At 43.0% G+C, this 18,807-nt stretch overlaps 1 protein-coding gene across 1 annotated transcript in view; it reads left to right on the forward strand.

The window, feature by feature from the left end:
* Positions 1 to 512: 512 nt before the first annotated feature.
* ccdc149a (coiled-coil domain containing 149a) overlaps positions 513 to 18,807 on the forward strand; it is a 31,510-nt gene continuing 13,215 nt past the window's right edge. Inside the window, exons 1-3 of the mRNA XM_014155814.3 lie at positions 513 to 673; positions 14,898 to 15,059; positions 15,323 to 15,361. Of these exons, the coding sequence (XP_014011289.2) occupies positions 623 to 673; positions 14,898 to 15,059; positions 15,323 to 15,361 (252 nt within the window). The 5' untranslated portion in view covers positions 513 to 622. The remainder of the gene's footprint in view (positions 674 to 14,897; positions 15,060 to 15,322; positions 15,362 to 18,807) is intronic.

Raw genomic sequence — 18,807 nt, forward strand, 5'->3', positions numbered from 1 at the left:
TCATATCCTCTTTGACAAAATGTTCCATCTCTGCTCACTGTTTATATAAACTAACCACCTCTCTCAGTACAATAGGCCTAGGATAAAACAGAAATGTATTATTTCCATCCTCTGCCGACCCACCCGGACATCCCCGCCCACCTGCAACAGCTGACATGAGTAATAACAGAGGGGATTCGATTAATCTTGCCCGGAGGCCCGTGTTGGCGTGTTTTGCACCGGCTGAAAGTTGATTGCATTTTCGATATGGAACGAGGCTGTCTCCCAGACTTGAGGCAGTTATCGCGCTCTGTCCGACAGCTCAAAACAAAAGTGAGAACATATATTTTATGAAAAAAATATGTATATGTTTCTGAACGCTGGACCATGCTGCCTGGTTGACAACATAACCAAGCGACTCAGATTGCTATTCGATTTGAGTGGCGCTTCTCCCTCACCGACTTCGCCCGGTCACGTGATGGGCCAGAGGCTGGTTCAGTGCGGCCAGCTTAATATAACTGCCATAGATGCAGCGAAGTGGAGGAGGAGTCAAAAGAAGAGAAGTCACCTTGCTGAAGACAGTATCGTACCAACTAATACGGGAAAACCGTGAAATTTGCGTGTTGGAAGAGGCTACGAAATTATGAATTCTTCGAAAAGGAGTGAAAGTGACTGGCAAGGCCTGGTGAGCGAGGTGAGTGCGCTGCAAAAACACTGTGACAATCGGTTGCGTGAGCCATCAGTGATGCTTAGCATATAGAATTGGGTTGCCATATGGAAAGAGAAATTAAATGACTACTTCGGGATAGGTATTTTGTTACTATTATCTAGCCAATTTGAATAATTATATGGTTGTGTGTGCGCATATTGCCTATCACAACGTATTTTTAACAGAATCCTCCAAATCAAATCAAGCGTTATTTATACAGCACGTTTCAGACATGGAATGCAACACAATGTGCTTCAGAGGAAAAAACTAATATAAACAATGAAAATAAAAACGGAAATATTTACTACACAACAGAGATGAGAGGGTAAAAAACTAAATAATAAACTGAATGATTTAAAAGCACCCTAAAGAAAAGCTAAAAAGGTGTGTTTTAATATCTCTTTTAAAATGTACACAGTTTTGGGCCCCCTCAGGTTCTCTGGCAGGCTATTCTCAGGGGCTTGGGGCATAGTACCTAACGGCTGCCTCTCCATGCCTCTTGGTCTTAGGCAATGGGATAGATAAAAGGCTAGTGCCAGAGGACCTGAGGGACCTACTGGGTACATAACCTATATGTACAAAAGTATGTGGAATCCCCTTCAAATTAGTGGATTTGGCTATTTCAGCCACAACCGGTGTATAAAATCGAGCACACAGCCATGCAATCTCAATAGACAAACATTGGCAGTAAAATGGCCTTACTGAAGAGCTCAGTGACTTTCAACGTGGCATCGTCATAAGATGCCCCCTTTCAAACAAGTCAGTTCATCAACTTTCTGCCGTGCTAGAGCTGCCCCAGTCAACTGTAAGTGCTGTTCTTGTCAAGTGGAAACATCTATAAGCAACAACGGCTCAGCTGTGAAGTGGTAGGCCACACAAGCTCACAGAACGGGACTGTCAAGTGACTAAAAATTGTCTGTCCTCGGTTGCAACACTCACTACGAGTTCCAAATTGCCTCTGGAAGCAGCGTCAGCACAATAACTGTTAGTCGGGAGCTTCATGAAGTGGGTTTCCATGGCCGAGCAGCCACACACAAGCCTAAGAACACCATGCGCAATGCCAAGCGTCGGCTGGAGTGGTGTAAAGCTCACCGCCATTGGACTCTGGAGCAGTGGAAATGCATTCTCTGGAGTGATGAATCACGCTTCACCATCTGGCAGTCCGACGGGAGAATCTGGGTTTGGCGGATGCAAGGAGAACGTTAGCTGCCCGAATGCGTAGTGCCAACTGTAAAGTTTGGTGGAGGAGGAATAACTGTCTGGGGCTGTTTTTCATGGTTTGGGCTGGCCCCTTAGTTCTAGTGAAGGGAAATCTTAATGCTACAGCATACAATGACGTTCTAGATAATTATATGCTTCCAACTTTGTGGCAACAGATTGGCGAAGGCCTTTTCATGTTTTAGCATGGCATTGCCCCCCAGTGCACAAAGCGAGGTCCATAGAGAAATGGTTTGTTGAGATCAGTGTGGAAGAACTTGACTGGCCTGCACAGAGCCCTGAACTCAACCCCATCGAACACCTTTGGGATGAATTGGAACAACGACTCTGAGCCAGGCATAATCGCCCTACATCAGTAATGCTCTTGTGGCTGAATGGAAGCAAGTCCCCGCAACAATGTTCCAACATCTAGTGGAAAGCCTTTCCAGAAGAGTGGAGGCTGTTATAGTAGCAAAGGCGGGACCAACTCCATATTAATGCCCATGTTTTTGGAATGTGATGTTCGACGAGCAGGTGTCTACATACTTTTGGTCATGTAGTCTAACTTAAAAGCATGTCTGACATGTATTGGGGAGCACAATCGTGGATTGATTTTAAAAACCAATAGAATCATAAAATGAATTCTAAAACTGACAGGCAGCCAGTGCAGAGACCTTAAAACCGATGTATTGTGTGCTCTCCGTCTGGTCTTGGTCAACACCTGTGCTGCAGCATTCTGTTTGTTTTGCAGTTGACCAATGGCTTTCTTGGGTAGACCAGACGAGCGCATTACAGTAGTCAAGCCTGCTTGTAATAAAATCATGGATGAGTCTCTCTGTATCAGCCTGAGAGAGAAACGGCCACACCTTGGCAATGTTCCTCAGACGGTAAAAAGCTAATTTGGTCACATTCCTAATGTGTGATTTGAAATTGAGTTCAGCATCTGAAATAAGACCTAGGTTGTTTTTTTTTACCTGGGATTTTATCTTTATTGCCCGTGAATGAAAATGTGTGGCAATATTCTCTCTGTGCTTTTGCCCCAACTATAAGTACCTTGCTCTTGTCTTGATTTAGTTAGACGAAGTTGTGCGCCATGATATTTAAATCACTAATACCGTATAATAATTTCTGTGGAGCTAAAATACTCGGACATAGAAATGTAAAGTTGTGTATCGTTTGCGTAGCAGTGAAAATCAGAAAGGTCAGCATTGATAACACTGCCAAGGGATAACGTGTGTGTATATATATATACACATATACTGAACGGTACCGGAACGAAAATCGAACCTTGTGGAAAGCCACATGTGATATCTATTTTCTCTGAGTTATGTTCACCAAGGGTGATGACAAACTCTTGACCGGTTAAATAGGTCCTAAACCAATTTAGAACTGGACTAGAGAGGCCAACACACCTCTCCAGTCTGTCCAGAAGGACATCACGGTCAATAGGGTCGAATGCAGCACTTAAATCCAAGAGTACAAGGAAATAGAGCTGTTTGGACTCTGTTGGCTCCAAGATCATTTACCATTTTAACTAAGGCTGTCTCTGTGCTGTGGTGGGCCCGAAAACCAGATTCGAATATATATATATATATATTTTTTTAAATGAGTTAGTTGGCACTTAAAGTAATTAAGCTGTTTGCAAACCAATTTCTCCAGAATTTTGCTTAAGTATGGAGGGTTGGAGATTGGCCTAAAATTGCTAAGAGCTGAAAAATCTTGATACATTTTCTTCAGAAGGGGTGTCACCATAGCAGTTTTTAGTGCAGTGGGGAAAGTGCCTGTGAATAGTAAGCGATTTTTAACAATAGCTTGCACTTCTTCAAATATGCAATTAAAAAGTGTTTTGAAGGTGGTTGGGATAGGATCGAGAAGGCAGGTAGAATGCTTAAGTTGTGATGTCACTTTCTTGAGCGTGCCTGTGTCAACCAGTGAAAATTAATCCATAGTGCATTTGCGTGGTGGGCTAGGGCACATATCAAACTTCTCATCAGGTCTTGCTTGTTTTTCAACAGGAGAATGACCCAACACACCTCTGGCGATCCTCTGACGACAAACATTAGGCTGGGTATCTTATGACGCAAACTCATCACATTTAGATGTGGAGGAAAGTTCACAATAGTTTGCGGGTGCAGGATTTGGTCGACGAGCACTCAAATTATTCTGATTATTAGTGATCAAGTTTGAAAAATGAGCCTGTCTGCCATTTCTAATTGCCTTCTTATATAGTAGCGTTCAAAAGTTTGGACACACCTACTCATTCATGGGTTTTTCTTTATTTTTACTATTTTCTACAATGTAGAATAATAGTGAAGACATCAGAACTATGAAATAACACATGGAATCATGTGCAATTGAAGGTGGAAGTTTACATACACTTAGGTTGGAGTCATTAAAACTCGTTTTTCAACCACTCCACAAATTTCTTGTTAACAAACTATAGTTTTGGCAAGTCGGTTAGGACATCTACTTTGCATGTCACAAGTAATTTTTCAACAATTGTTTACAGACAGATTATTTCACTTATAATTCACTGTATCATTCCAGTGCGTCAGAAGTTTACATACACACTAAGTTGACTGTGTCTTTAAACAGCTTGGAAAATTCCAGAAAATGATGTCATGGCTTTAGAAGCTTCTGATAGGCTAATTGACATGTTTGGTCGCAAATGGGTCTTCCAAATGGACAATGACCCCAAGCATACTTCCAGAGTTGTGGCAAAATGGCTTAAGGACAACAAAGTCAAGGTATTGGAGTGGCCATCACAAAGCCCTGACCTCAATCCTAATTTCTGGGCAGAACTGAAAAAGTGTGTGCGAGCAAGGAGTCCTACAAACCTGACTGTTACACCAGCTCTGTCAGGAGGAATGGGACAAAATTCACCCAACTTATTGTGGGAAGCTTGTGGAAGGCTACCCGACACGTTTCACCCAAGTTAAACAATTTAAAGGCAATGCTACCAAATACTAATTGAGTGTATGTAAACTTCTGACCCACTGGGAATGTGATGAAAGAAATAAAATCTGAAATAAGTCCTTCTCTCTACTATTATTCTGACATTTCACATTCTTAAAATAAAGTGGTGATCCTAACTGACCTACGACAGGGAATTTTTACGAGGATTAAATGTCAGGAAATGTGAAAAACGGAGTTTAAATGTATTTGGCTAAGGTGTATGTAAAGGTCCGACTTCAAATGTAGTAGCCACCCTTTGCCTTGATAGCTTTGCACACTCTTGGCATTCTCTCAACCAGCTTCACCTGGAATGCTTTTCCAACAGTCTTGAAGGAGTTCCCACATATGCTGAGAACTTCTTGGCTGCTTTTCCTTCACTCTGCTGTCTAACTCATCCCAAACCATCTCAATTGGGTTTTGGTCGGGTGATTGTGGAGGCCAGGTCATCTGATGCAGCACTCCATCACTCTCCTTGGTCAAATAGCCCTTACACAGCCTGGAGGTGTGTTGGGTCATTATCCTGTTGAAAAACAAATGAGTCCCACTAAGCTCAAACCAGATGGGATGGCGTATTGCTGCAGAATGCTGTGGTAGCCATGCTGGTTAAGTGTGCCTTGAATTCTAAATAAATCACTGACGGTGTCACCAGCAAAGCACCATCACACCACCACCTCCATGCTTCACGGTGGGAACCACACATGCGGAGATCATCCGTTTACCTACTCTGCGTCTCACAAAGACACAGCAGTTGGAACCAAAAATCGCCAATTTGGACCCATCAGGACAGATTTCCACTGGTCTAATGTCCATTGCTCGTGTTTCTTGGCCCAAGCAAGTCTCTTCTTCTTAATGGTGTCATTAAGTAGTGGTTTCTTTGCAGCAATTCGACCATGAAGGCCTGATTCACTGTCTCCTCTGAACAGTTGATGTTGAGATGTGTCTGTTACTTGAACTCTGAAGTATTTATTTGGCCTGCAATTTCTGAGGCTGGTAACTCTAGTGAACTTATCCTCTGCAGCAGAGGTAACTCTGCATCTTCTTTTCCTGTGGCGATCCTCATGATGGCCAGTTTCATCATAGCGCTTGATGGTTCTTGCGACTGCACTTGAAGAAACTTTCAAAGTACTTGAGTGATGATAGACTGTTGTTTCTCTTTGCTTATTTGAGCTGTTCTTGCCATAATATGGACTTGGTATTTTACCAAATAGGGCTATCTTCTGTATACCACCCCTATCTGGTCAGAACACAACTGATTGGCTCAAACGCATTAAGAAGTGAAATTCCACAAACGAACTTTTAAGAAGGCACACCTATTAATTGAAATGCATTCCAGGCGACTACCTCATGAAGCTGGTTGAGAGAATGCCAAGAGTGTGCAAAGCTGTCATTAAGGCAAAGGGTGGCTACTTTGAAGAATCTAATTGATATATATATTTTTTTATTTGTTTAACAATTATTTTTTTTTGGTTACTACATGATTTCATAGTTTTGATGTCTTGACTATTTTTCTACAATGTAGAAAATAATAATAATACAAAAATGGAATGAGTAGGTGTGTCAACCTTTGTGTGTGTGAGATAGAGAGAGAGATATATATATCTCTCTCTCTATCTCACACACACACACAAAAGTTATATATATATATAGCCAGAGGTGTAACAGTGTAGGTTCCGTCCCTCTCTTCGCCCCAACCCGGGCTCGAACCAGGGACCCTTGCACACATCAACAACTGACACCCCACGAAGCATTGTTACCCATCGCGCCACAAAAGCCGCAGCCCTTGCAACGCAAGGGGAAACCCTACTTCAAGTCTCAGAGCGAGTGACGTCACTGATTGAAATGCTATTAGCGCGCACCACCGCTAACTAACTAGCCATTTCACATCGGTTACAGAGGCATACTCCACTCAGACATAATTTACAAACAAAGCATGTGTGTTTAGTGAGTCTGTCAGATCAGAGGCAGTAGAGATGACCAGGGATGTTCTCTTGTTGTGTGTGTGTGTGTGTGTGTGTGTGTGTGAATTTGACCATTTTCCTGTGCTGCTAAGCATAAAAAATGTAATGAGTACTTTTGGGTGTCAGGAAAAATTTATGGAGTAAAAAGTACATTCTTTTCTTTAGGATTGTAGTGAACTAAAAGTTGTCAAATGTAAAGTACAGATTACCCCAAAAAACTACTTTAGTACTTTCAATTATTTTTACCTAAGTACTTTACGCCACTGGTCATTAGCTGGGGCGGCAGGTCATCTAGTTGGGCCAGTAACCGAAAGGTTGCTAGATCGAATCCCCGAGCTGACAAGGTAAAAATCTGTCGTTCTATCTCCTGAACAAGGCAGTTAACCCACTGTTCCCCGGCAGGCCGTCATTGTAAATAAGAATTTGTTCTTAACTGACTTGCCTAAATAAAATTAGCTCAAGTTCATCAAAAATTGCTAGCAATGCGAATGTTAGCTAGCTAAAATCTGGTGCCTTCATTCTTAGCTAGCTTAGCTGCATCTAAAGTCAATATGGTGGCATCAAAATGATGACAAAAGGTTTTCCTTCTAATTATTTGCCTCCTCCTTAATGTCATTGTATTTCCAATCCACTGTAATGCACTTTTGATATCTTTATCAGCGCTCATTGACGATGCATTGAGTAGAATGCTCAGTCCCGGTGTAAGTATAGCTTCCGTCCCTCTCCTCACCCCAACCTGGGCTTGAACCAGGGACCCTCTGCACACATCAACAACTGACACCCATGAAGCATCGTTACCCATCGCTCCACAAAAGCCGCGGCTCTTGCAGAGCAAGGGGAACAACTACTTCAGGTCGCAGAGCGAGTGACGTCACCCGATTGAAACGCTATTAGCGCGCATCACCGCTAACTAACTAGCCATTTCACATCGGTTACACCGGCATCAGTCCAAAACAATATCGTGACCAAACATGCAAACCAAATGGCTATATTTGGTCTACAATGTTTATTGAAAACAGAAATACATTTGCACAATGACCACTTGTCTCTCAAATATATAGTTGATGGTTAGGCTAGCTAGTGAATTTGAGCCATATTAGCATTGACATGAAATCAATTTAAAACCACTCAAAACAAGACATGGTATCAATAACAAGATGAAGTTGAAGTTTGAACTACTCCACAGATTATCCATTATATTGACCAGATACTCTAGTGGCTGCTTTAATGAAAATAAATGTCTTCAAAAATGGAATGCAGTCGGGAGGAGGCAAGATCAGATGGGACCATTCTAGACAATTAGAGAGCAGATACGTGTGAACAATAGGAACAACGGTTTCCACTAGTTACTACACCCACAAAGTAAAAATGGGCTATATTGTAAAAATTCATGAAAACAACAATTAGCTTTTTGGTCTTAATTCAAGGCTAGGCATAAGGTTAGTGGTGTTAAGGTTAGTGTCAATCACATTTTAAGAATGGAAATCGGCAGGGTTTATAACTTTGGTGTGGTAACTAGTGACAACCAGGCACAACTCCGAAAAAAAACCTTTTTCTCAAAGTTGCAGGGATGTCACGTGTCCTACTTATCACTACACTCGTAACATCCTAATCATTATGATACTTCCATTCGATCAAATAAACCACATGTAGAAAATAAGCTATAAAACCTGCTGGAGAAGACAGATTTTGGGCTCAGTTATCCCTCTAGCTTTCCCTCTTCTCTCTGACTACTCCAGGAAGTGAAATTGCAGGCGAGCTCAGTGCTGCCCCCTCTTATTGACTAAGAGCCAATTTAGGCTTGATCCGAAAATGTGGTTGGAGGTTCCGTATGGAGGGTGTGACGCAAATGCGGAGCCTCCAGAGGCATGCAGAGGTCAACTTGAGCTCCGTACCGCATAGCCGTGCACCTCCAAAGTTTTGTAACAGTGCAGCGGGCTCCATATATTTCCGCATTGACATGATTGGTTGACGGTAGGTGGGGGCGGCAGGTCCTGTATAAACACAAACTCACTTCCTTGAAAATGTCCTTCACAACAGCTCTGCTGAACAGTTCTGCGCTGCTCTGCGAAGTGCAAAAAGTATGAATGCCCTGACTTCTGCAGAGGCCTTATCACTGTAAATGCAGATTTCGGATTGACCACATGCAGCACCTTTAACTCAAGTTGAAGGCCGACCAGGGTACTGCAGGCTGCCATTACCAACACAATAATCCTTAACTTCTTATGTGTGTGATTTTTAAACAACAAAAAAAAAGATTAAAAAATATTTGTTTAAGGACATGCATCTAGTGTATTAGAAACAATTATACACTGCTCAAAAAAATAAAGGGAATCCTTAAACAACACAATGTAACTCCAAGTCAATCACACTTCTGTGAAATCAAACTGTCCACTTAGGAAGCAACACTGATTGACAAATTTCACATGCTGTTGTGCAAATGGAAGAGACAACAGGTGGAAATTATAGGCAATTAGCAAGACACCCCCAATAAAGGAGTGGTTCTGCAGGTTGGGACCACAGACCACTTCTCAGTTCCTATGCTTCCTGGCTGATGTTTTGGTCACTTTTGAATGCTGGCGGTGCTTTCACTCTAGTGGTAGCATGAGACGGAGTCTACAACCCACACAAGTGGCTCAAGTAGTGCAGCTCATCTAGGATGGCACATCAATGCGAGCTGTGGCAAGAAGGTTTGCTGTGTCTGTCAGCGTAGTGTCCAGAGCATGGAGGCGCTACCAGGAGACAGGCCAGTACATCAGGAGATGTGGAGGAGGCCGTAGGAGGGCAACAACCCAGCAGCAGGACCGCTACCTCCGCCTTTGTGCAAGGAGGAGCAGGAGAAGCACTGCCAGAGCCCTGCAAAATGACCTCCAGCAGGCCACAAATGAGCATGTGTCTGCTCAAACGGTCAGAAACAGACTCCATGAGGGTGGTATGAGGGCCCGACGTCCACAGGTGGGGGTTGTGCTTACAGCCCAACACCGTGCAGGACGTTTGGCATTTGCCAGAGAACACCAAGATTGGCAAATTCGCCACTGGCGCCCTGTGCTCTTCACAGATGAAAGCAGGTTCACACTGAGCACGTGACAGATGTGACAGTCTGGAGACGCCGTGGAGAACGTTCTGCTGCCTGCAACATCCTCCAGCATGACCGGTTTGGCGGTGGGTCAGTCATGGTGTGGGGTGGCATTTCTTTGGGGGGCCGCACAGCTCTCCATGTGCTCGCCAGAGGTAGCCTGACTGCCATTAGGTACCGAGATGAGATCCTCAGACCCCTTGTGAGACCATATGCTGGTGCGGTTGGCCCTGGGTTCCTCCTAATGCAAGACAATGCTAGACCTCATGTGGCTGGAGTGTGTCAGCAGTTCCTGCAAGAGGAAGGCATTGATGCTATGGACTGGCCCGCCCGTTCCCCAGACCTGAATCCAATTGAGCACATCTGGGACATCATGTCTCGCTCCATCCACCAACGCCACGTTGCACCACAGACTGTCCAGGAGTTGGCGGATGCTTTAGTCCAGGTCTGGGAGGAGATCCCTCAGGAGACCATCCGCCACCTCATCAGGAGCATGCCCAGGCGTTGTAGGGAGGTCATACAGGCACGTGGAGGCCACACACACTACTGAGCCTCATTTTGACTTGTTTTAAGGACATTACATCAAAGTTGGATCAGCCTGTAGTGTGGTTTTCCACTTTAATTTTTAGTGTGACTCCAAATCCAGACCTCCATGGGTTGATAAATTGGATTTCCATTGATTTATTTTTGTGATTTTGTTGTCAGCACATTCAACTATGTAAAGAAAAAAGTATTTAATAAGATTATTTCTTTCATTCAGATCTAGGATGTGTTGTTTAAGTGTTTATTTTTTTGCGCAGTGTATATATATTTTTTACACATTTACTATAATGGGGGATCATGTTTTCTGCAAACAATGCCTGCAGTACCGCAGTCTGACCTTTACTTTCGTGGCTTCAATGAGAGGGGGCAGTCGTTATCCCGTGGGTTAGAATTTGAAAAAGACTCGATTTTTTTTAAATAATAATCAGCTATAACCTGTAATCTCCTACCTGTTATTGGGCTTCAGAATGAGCACACACTCAATGTTTGCACAAAAAGTGTACCAATCACACTGTCATCCCTTGGACCACACCAGGTGCGATGGCTGAGGGAACACAGTTAGTGCATTCATTGAGAAGGCTGTGTCGTCTTTACTGCAGATATTACACTTTGCTACTACTGGTTATCACTTCTATATCCTTTGCATAACTGAGTGCCTGTTATCATGACAACCTGTATGTGGGGTGGGGGGGAAGGTTCCACATGAATATTCCAGTGTTTCTTATCTTCACACAATGCATACTGTGCATAGCCAACTGTTTATTCTTCCATCAGTGCTGTACTAGCTGAGCTAGCAGCCACACTGGTGATACTGTAAGTCAAGTTACAGGTGATTTACCTGTTACTGTTAGCTGACAAGTGTTACTGTATATGAGATGTATTTTAGTCAATAATTGGGCTGATCATTTCTTGGACTTGTTTTTTTCTGTACCAATTCATGACCTTGGGACTATAAGGTTCTATCTGACATTTTGGTTTAAAAAAATGAGTTATTCACACAGTTTCTCTTTAGGTGGTCCTTTACATGTGAGAAGTACATTTACGATAAAAAACATTTAATCAGGAAGTTCTATCTGCACAAACTCCAGATTATACGTTTTTTTTGTTACACCTGTTTTCTCTCCAATTTTGTGATATCCAATTGGTAGTTAGTCTTGTCCCGTCCCGTACGGCGAATGTCGAGGGACATGCGTCCTCTGAAACACAACCCTGCCAAGCCGCACTGCTTCTTAACACACTGCTCTCTTAACTCGGAGGAAACACCGTCCAATTGGTGACCGCAGTCAGCGTGCATGCCCCCGGCCCGCCACAAGGAGTCGCTAGAGTGCAATGGGACAAGGACATCCCGGCCGGCCAAACCCTCCCCTAACCCGGACGACGCTGGGCCAATTGTGCGCCACCTCATGGGTTTCCCGGTTGCGGCCGGCTACAACAGTCTGGGATCGAACCTTGGTCTGTAGTGATGTCTCTAGCACTGCGATGCATTGCCTTAGACAGCTGCGCCACTCGGGAGGCCGCAAACACCTTTTACTTGGTGTTATAAGGTTCTATCTGCAAAGCACAGTGCATTCGGAAAGTATTCAGACCCCGTGACTTTTTTCACATTTTGTTACGTTACAGACTTATTCTAAAATTGATAAAATTATTTTTCTCCCTCATCAATTTACACACAATACCCCAAAACGACAGTGAAAACAGGTTGTTAGAAATTTCAGAAAAAATTAGAAATACCTTATTTTACTTAAGTTTGCTATGAGACACGAAACTGAGCTCATGTGCATCCTGTTTCCATTGATAACCCTTGATATTTCTACAACTTGATTGGAGACCACCTGTGGTAAATTCAATTGATTGGACATGATTTGGAAAGGCACACACCTGTCTATATAAGGCCCCACAGTTGACAGCACATGTCAGAGAGAAAACCGAGCCGTGAGGTCAAAGGAATTGTTCATGGCACACCAAGACAGGATTGTGTCGAGGCACAGCTCGGGGGAAGGGTACCAAAACATTTCTGCAGCGTTGAAGGTCCCAAAGAACACAGTAGCCTCCATCATTCTTAAATGGAAGAAGTTTGAATCCACCAAGACTCTTCCTAGAACTGGCTGCCCGGCCAAACTGAGCAATCGGAGAAGGGCATTGGTCAGGGAGGTGAACAAGAACCCGATGGTCAATCTGACAGAGCTCCAGAGTTCCTCCAGTGCCTATAAAGCCCTTTTAACATCCGCCGATGTCACAGTCCTATACAGAAACCAAGCCTAAAACCCCAAACTGCAAGCAATGCAGAAGCACGGTGACTAGAAAAATGATAACAATCCCTGTGGTTGTAGAGGGGTGCAACAGATCAGCACCTCAGGAGTAAATGTCAGTTGGCTTTTCATAGCCGAGCATTCAGAGTTAGACAGTTAGACAGAGCGAACACAGCAGGTCTGGGACCTTCCAGAAGGACAACCATCTCTGCAGCACTCCACCAATCAGGCCTTTATGGTAGAGTGGCCAGATGGAAGCCACTCCTCAGTAAAAGGCACATGACAGCCCACTTGGAGTTTGGTAAAGGACTCTTAGACCATGAGAAACCAGATTCTCTGGTCTGATCAAACCAAGATTGAACTCTTTGGCCTGAATGCCAAGCGTAACGTCTGGAAGAAACCTGGCACCATCCCTATGGTGCAGCATCATGCTGTGGGGATGTTTTTCAGGGACTGGGAGACCAATCAGGATAAAGGGAAAGATGAACGGAGCAAAGTACAGAGAGATCCTTGACGAAAACCTGCTCCAGAGCGCTCAGGACCTCAGACTGGGGCCAAGGTTCACCTTCCTACAGGACAACGACCCTAAGCACATAGCCAAGACAACTCAGGAGTGGCTTCGGGACATGTGTCAATGTCCTTGAGTGGCCCAGCCTTGAACCCGATCGAACATCTCTGGAGAGAACTGAAAATGGCTGTGCAGCGACACTCCCCATCCAACCTGACAGAGCTTGAGAGGCTCTGCAGAGAAGAATTGGAGAAACTCCCCTAATACAAGTGTGCCAAGCTCGTAGCGTCATACCCCAGATGTTTCGAGGCTGTAATCTCGCTGCCAAAGGTGCTTCAACAAAGTACTGAGTAAAGGGTGTGAATACTTGTGTAAATGTTTTTTTTGTAATTATTTTACAATACATTTGCCAAAATTTCTACATTTGGTTTTGTTTTGTCATTATGGGGTATTGTATGTAGATTGAATAAGGCTGTAATGTAACAAAGTGGAAAAAATCAAGGGGTCTGAATATTTTCCAAATGCACTGTACTTGTATGTAAGGTGATATACTTATTGAGTCACGAAAGAGGAAGACGTCACAACAGTTCTGAGATCTGGGACTTGAAAAATACTCAATCTCAAAACGATGCATTTTGCAGATAGAACCGTATAGTCTCATAGTCTCACCTTTTCTGAAGAAGAAGCTCTTTATGGTAAAAACCCAAACAAATAAATACAGGTGCTTTAGAGCATGTTTAAGGCCCTTAGAGGCATTTCTGTTTTTGTCTTGTTCTATATCAATACGAAAAGCTCCATGGACGAGGTATTTCACAAAAATTACAAACTTACCACATTTTATTGATAACTAGCAAGTAGTTTACTGACTTTGGATGTCAGAGACCAGACAAATATATCAGTTTACTCATCCAGAGCTAAACTTTAGCAATGTTGCTAGTTATCCATATGATAAGGTGTATATCCTTTTAGGGAAATATTGCTTTAACAAATGTGTGATGAACATTATTTTGATGATGTGATTAGAAAGAATGAAGGGTGTTGTCTTTATTCATTAAATGTCTGGAGTTTTTAATTGAAATAATTGTAACTTTCTGGGCCAGATAAAACGTTTTGGCTGAACCAAGAATGACATTTCAGAGCCATACGGTTCTGTCTGCGATTGCACCCCAGCCCCTCCCCCCCTTTAAAAATAATAAAACGGATTTACAAATGTCTTAGGATTTTGATGCTCTGCACTTTGGGTACCAAATGTCTTAGGACTTTGATGTGTTGTGAAAGAAGAATTCACTACAAAACAGTTCTGGGATGTGAACTTTAATGCTGAATATCTCAGAACAATGCTTTGCGCAGATAGAACCTTTTTATAGTCCCAAAGTCTTGAATTGTCAGTATACTGTGTATGCAAAAGTGATGATGAGATTAACTGGAAAGTAGTACCATGGTTGTAACTGCTTAACTGTTTAGTTTCCTCATTTTATTTTTTCCTGTTAAATAACTTAATGAAAGGGCCTTGATAGTTAATCACCATATTATTTTCACCTTTCAAAGCTTTGAATCAAATGAAATGAAAGCTATTCAACACGATTGGTGCAAAGCCAACACTTTCTGAAATACAAACCTGTCATTACACTTTATCACAATGGGAGCAATAGTTTTTTTTTCCTTCCACAGTAGGAACCGGTGTTACTTCCCATTCCGTACCCTCCCCTATATTGTTTCTTAGTTCCTGGTGTGTAAGCGTAAGCTGGACAGCAAGAAGGAGGCCCTCCTGATCCTGTCCAAAGAGCTGGACACCTGTCAACAGGAGAGAGACCAGTACAAGCTGATGGCCAACCAGCTGCGAGAACACCACCAAGGACTCAAGAAGAAGTACAGGGAGCTCATTGTTAGTCTGTCTATAGGATTTATGTTCAATGTTTAGAAATCCTTTATCTGTAATGATTTGCCTTAAAGTGATAATCCGGCCAAATGACTACTTTGACTTGGTTTTATGGTTTCTAAAAAGTGGTTTATGGACCTGGAAAATCAGTGACCCATGAATGTTTGTTTAAATTTGATAGAGCTTAGCATTAGTATTTTGAGGGCAAAACAATGGGACCATTGTTCATGCTCTGAATCACCTTATAGTAAAATGTTTATTTATTTCAGGATGGAGATCCTTCTTTACCACCTGAAAAACGCAACCAGGTAAGCTAAGCTGTCTCTAATGCCCATGCTACAGTTGAAGTTTGGAAGTTTACATACACCTTAGCCAAATACATTTAAACTCAGTTTTTCACAATTCTTGACATTTAATCCTAGTAAAAATTCCCTGTCTTAGGTCAGTTAGGATCACCACTTTATTTTAAGAATGTGAAATGTCAGAATAATAATAGAGAGAATTATTGATTTATTTCAGCTTTTATTTCTTTCATCACATTCCCAGTGGGTCAGAAGTTTACATACACTCAATTGGTATTTGGTAGCATTGCCTTTAAATTGTTTAACTTGGGTCAAAGTTTTGGGTAGCCTTCCACAAGCTTCCCACAATAAGTTGGGTGAATTTTGGCCCATTCCTCCTGACAGAGCTGGTGTAACTGAGTCCGGTTGGTAGGCCTCCTATAGGATTGAGATCAGGGCTTTGTGATGGCCACTCCAATACCTTGACTTTTGTCCTTAAGCCATTTTGCCACAACTTTGGAAGTATGCTTGTGATCATTGTCCAGTTGGAAGACCCATTTGTGACCAAGCTTTCACTTCCTGACTGATGTCTTGAGATGTTGCTTCAATCTATCCAAATAATTTTCCTGCCTCAGGATGCCATTTATTTTGTGAAGTGCACCAGGCCCTCCTGCAGCAAAGCACCCCCACAACATGATGCTGCCACCCCCGTGCTTCACGGTTGGGAAGGTGTTCTTCGGCTTGCAATCCTCCCCCTTTTTCCTCCAAACATAACGATGGTCATTATGGCCAAACAGTTCTATTTTTGTTTCATCAGACCAGAGGACATTTCTCCAAAAAGTACGATCTTTGTCCCCATGTGCAGTTGCAAACCGTAGTCTGGCTTTTTATGGCGGTTTTGGAGCAGTGGCTTCTTCATTGCTGAGCAGCCTTTCAGGTTATGTCGATATAGGACTTGTTTTACTGTGGATATAGATATGTTTGTACCTGTTTCCTCCAGCATTTTCAAGGTCCTTTGCTGTTTTTCTGGGATTGATTTGCACTTTTCGCACCAAAGTACGAAAAAGACAGATCCTTCCTGAGTGGTATGACGGCTGCGTGGTCCCATGGTGTTTATACTTGCGCACTATTGTTTGTACAGATGAACGTGGTACCTTAAGGCATTTGGAAATTGCTCCCAAGGATGAACCAGACTTGTGGAGGTCTACAAATCTTTTTCGGAGGTCTTGGCTGATTTTCTTTTGATTTTCCCATGATGTCAAGCAAAGCAGAGTTTGAAGGTACAGTGAGGGGGGAAAAGTATTTGATCCCCTGCTGATTTTGTACGTTTGTCCACTGACGAAGAAATTCAGTCTATAATTTTAATAGTAGGTTTATATGAACAGTGAGAGAGAATAACAACAAAAAAATCCAGAAAAACACGTCAAAAATGTTATAAATTGATTTGCATTTTAATGAGGGAAATAAGTATTTGACCCCTCTGCAAAACATGACTTAGTACTTTGTGGCAAAACCCTTGTTGGCAATCACAGAGGTCAGATGTTTCTTGTAGTTGGCCACCAGGTTTGCACACATCTCAGGAGGGATTTTGTCCCACTCCTTTTTGCAGATCTTCTCCAAGTCATTAAGGTTTCGATGCTGACGTTTGGCAACTCGAACTTTCAGCTCCCTCCACAGATTTTCTATGGGATTAAGGTCTGGAGACTGGCTAGGCCACTCCAGGACCTTAATGTGCTTCTTCTTGAGCCACCTCTTTGTTGCCTTGGCCGTGTGTTTTGGGTCATTGTCATGCTGGAATAGCCATCCACGACCCATTTTCAATGCCCTGGCTGAGGGAAGGAGGTTCTCACCCAAGATTTGACGGTACATGGCCCCATCCATCGTCCCTTTGATGCGGTGAAGTTGTCCTGTCCCCTTAGCAGAAAAACACCCCCAAAGCATAATGTTTCTACCTCCATGTTTGATGGTGTTCTTGGGGTCATAGGCAGCATTCCTCCTTCTCCAAACACAGCGAGTTGAGTTGATGCCAAAGAGCTCCATTTTGGTCTCATCTGACCACAACACTTTCACCCAGTTGTCCTGAGTCATTCAGATGTTCATTGGCAAACTTCAGACGGGCATGTATATGTGCTTTCTTGAGCAGGGGGACCTTGCGGGCGCTGCAGGATTTCAGTCCTTCACGGTGTGTGTTACCAATTGTTTTCTTGGTGACTATGGTCCCAGCTGCCTTGAGATCATTGACAAGATCCTCCCGTGTAGTTCTGGGCTGATTCCTCACCGTTCTCATGATCATTGCAACTGCACGAGGTGAGATCTTGCATGGAGCCCCAGGCCGAGGGAGATTGACAGTTCTTTTGTGTTTCTTCCATTTGCGAATAATCGCACCAAGCTGCTTGGTGATGGTCTTGTAGCCCATTCCAGCCTTGTGTAGGTCTACAATCTTGTCCCTGACATCCTTGGAGAGCTCTTTGGTCTTGGCCATGGTGGAGAGTTTGGAGTCTGATTGCTTCTGTGGACAGGTGTCTTTTATACAGGTAACAAACGGAGATTAGGAGCACTCCCGTTAAGAGTGTGCTCCTAATCTCAGCTCATTACCTGTATAAAAGACACCTGGGAGCCAGAAATCTTTCTGATTGAGAGGGGGTCAAACACTTATTTCCCTCATTAAAATGCAAATCAATTTATACAATTTTTGACATGTGTTTTTCTGGATTATTTTGTTGTTATTCTGTCTCTCACTGTTCAAATAAACCTACCATTAAAATTATAGACTGATCATTTCTTTGTCAGTGGGCAAACGTACAAAATCAGCAGGGGATCAAATACTTTTTTTCTCTCACTGTAGGCCTTGAAATACATCCACAGGTACACCTCCAGTTGACTCAGGCAAATTGACATCATTTATCAGAAGTTTCTAAAGCCATAACATAATTTTCTGGAATTTTCCAAGCTGTTTAACCTGTTATGGCTAGGGGGCAGTATTTTCACAGCCGGATAAAAAACGTACCCGATTTAATCTGATTATTACTCCTGCCCAGAAACTAGAATATGCATATAATTATTAGCTTTGGATAGAAAACACTCCAAAGTTTCTAAAACTGTTTGAATGGTGTCTGTGAGTATAACAGAACTCATTTGGCAGGCAAAAACCTGAGAAGATTCCTTACAGGAAGTGCCCTCTCTGACCATTTCTTGGCCTTCTACACTCTCTTTATTGAAAACTGAGGATCTCTGCTGTAACGTGACACTTCCTACGGCTCCCATAGGCTCTCATCATTCAGCGTTTTGCCGCCTTCTGTCTTTGCAGGCCCTGGCTGAAAAACAGTAGCGCATTTGGATAGTGGTCGATCAGAGAACAGAGACTGGAGGCGCGTGCACGAGGCGACACCATGTTTTTATTCTTTCATCTTTGAACGAAAACAACGACTCCCGGTCGGAATATTATCGCTTTTTTACGAGAAAAATTGCATAAA

The sequence above is a fragment of the Salmo salar genome, chromosome 18 (genome assembly GCF_965601325.2).
Source record: "Salmo salar chromosome 18, fSalSal1, whole genome shotgun sequence".
NCBI classification, from domain to species: domain Eukaryota; kingdom Metazoa; phylum Chordata; class Actinopteri; order Salmoniformes; family Salmonidae; genus Salmo; species Salmo salar.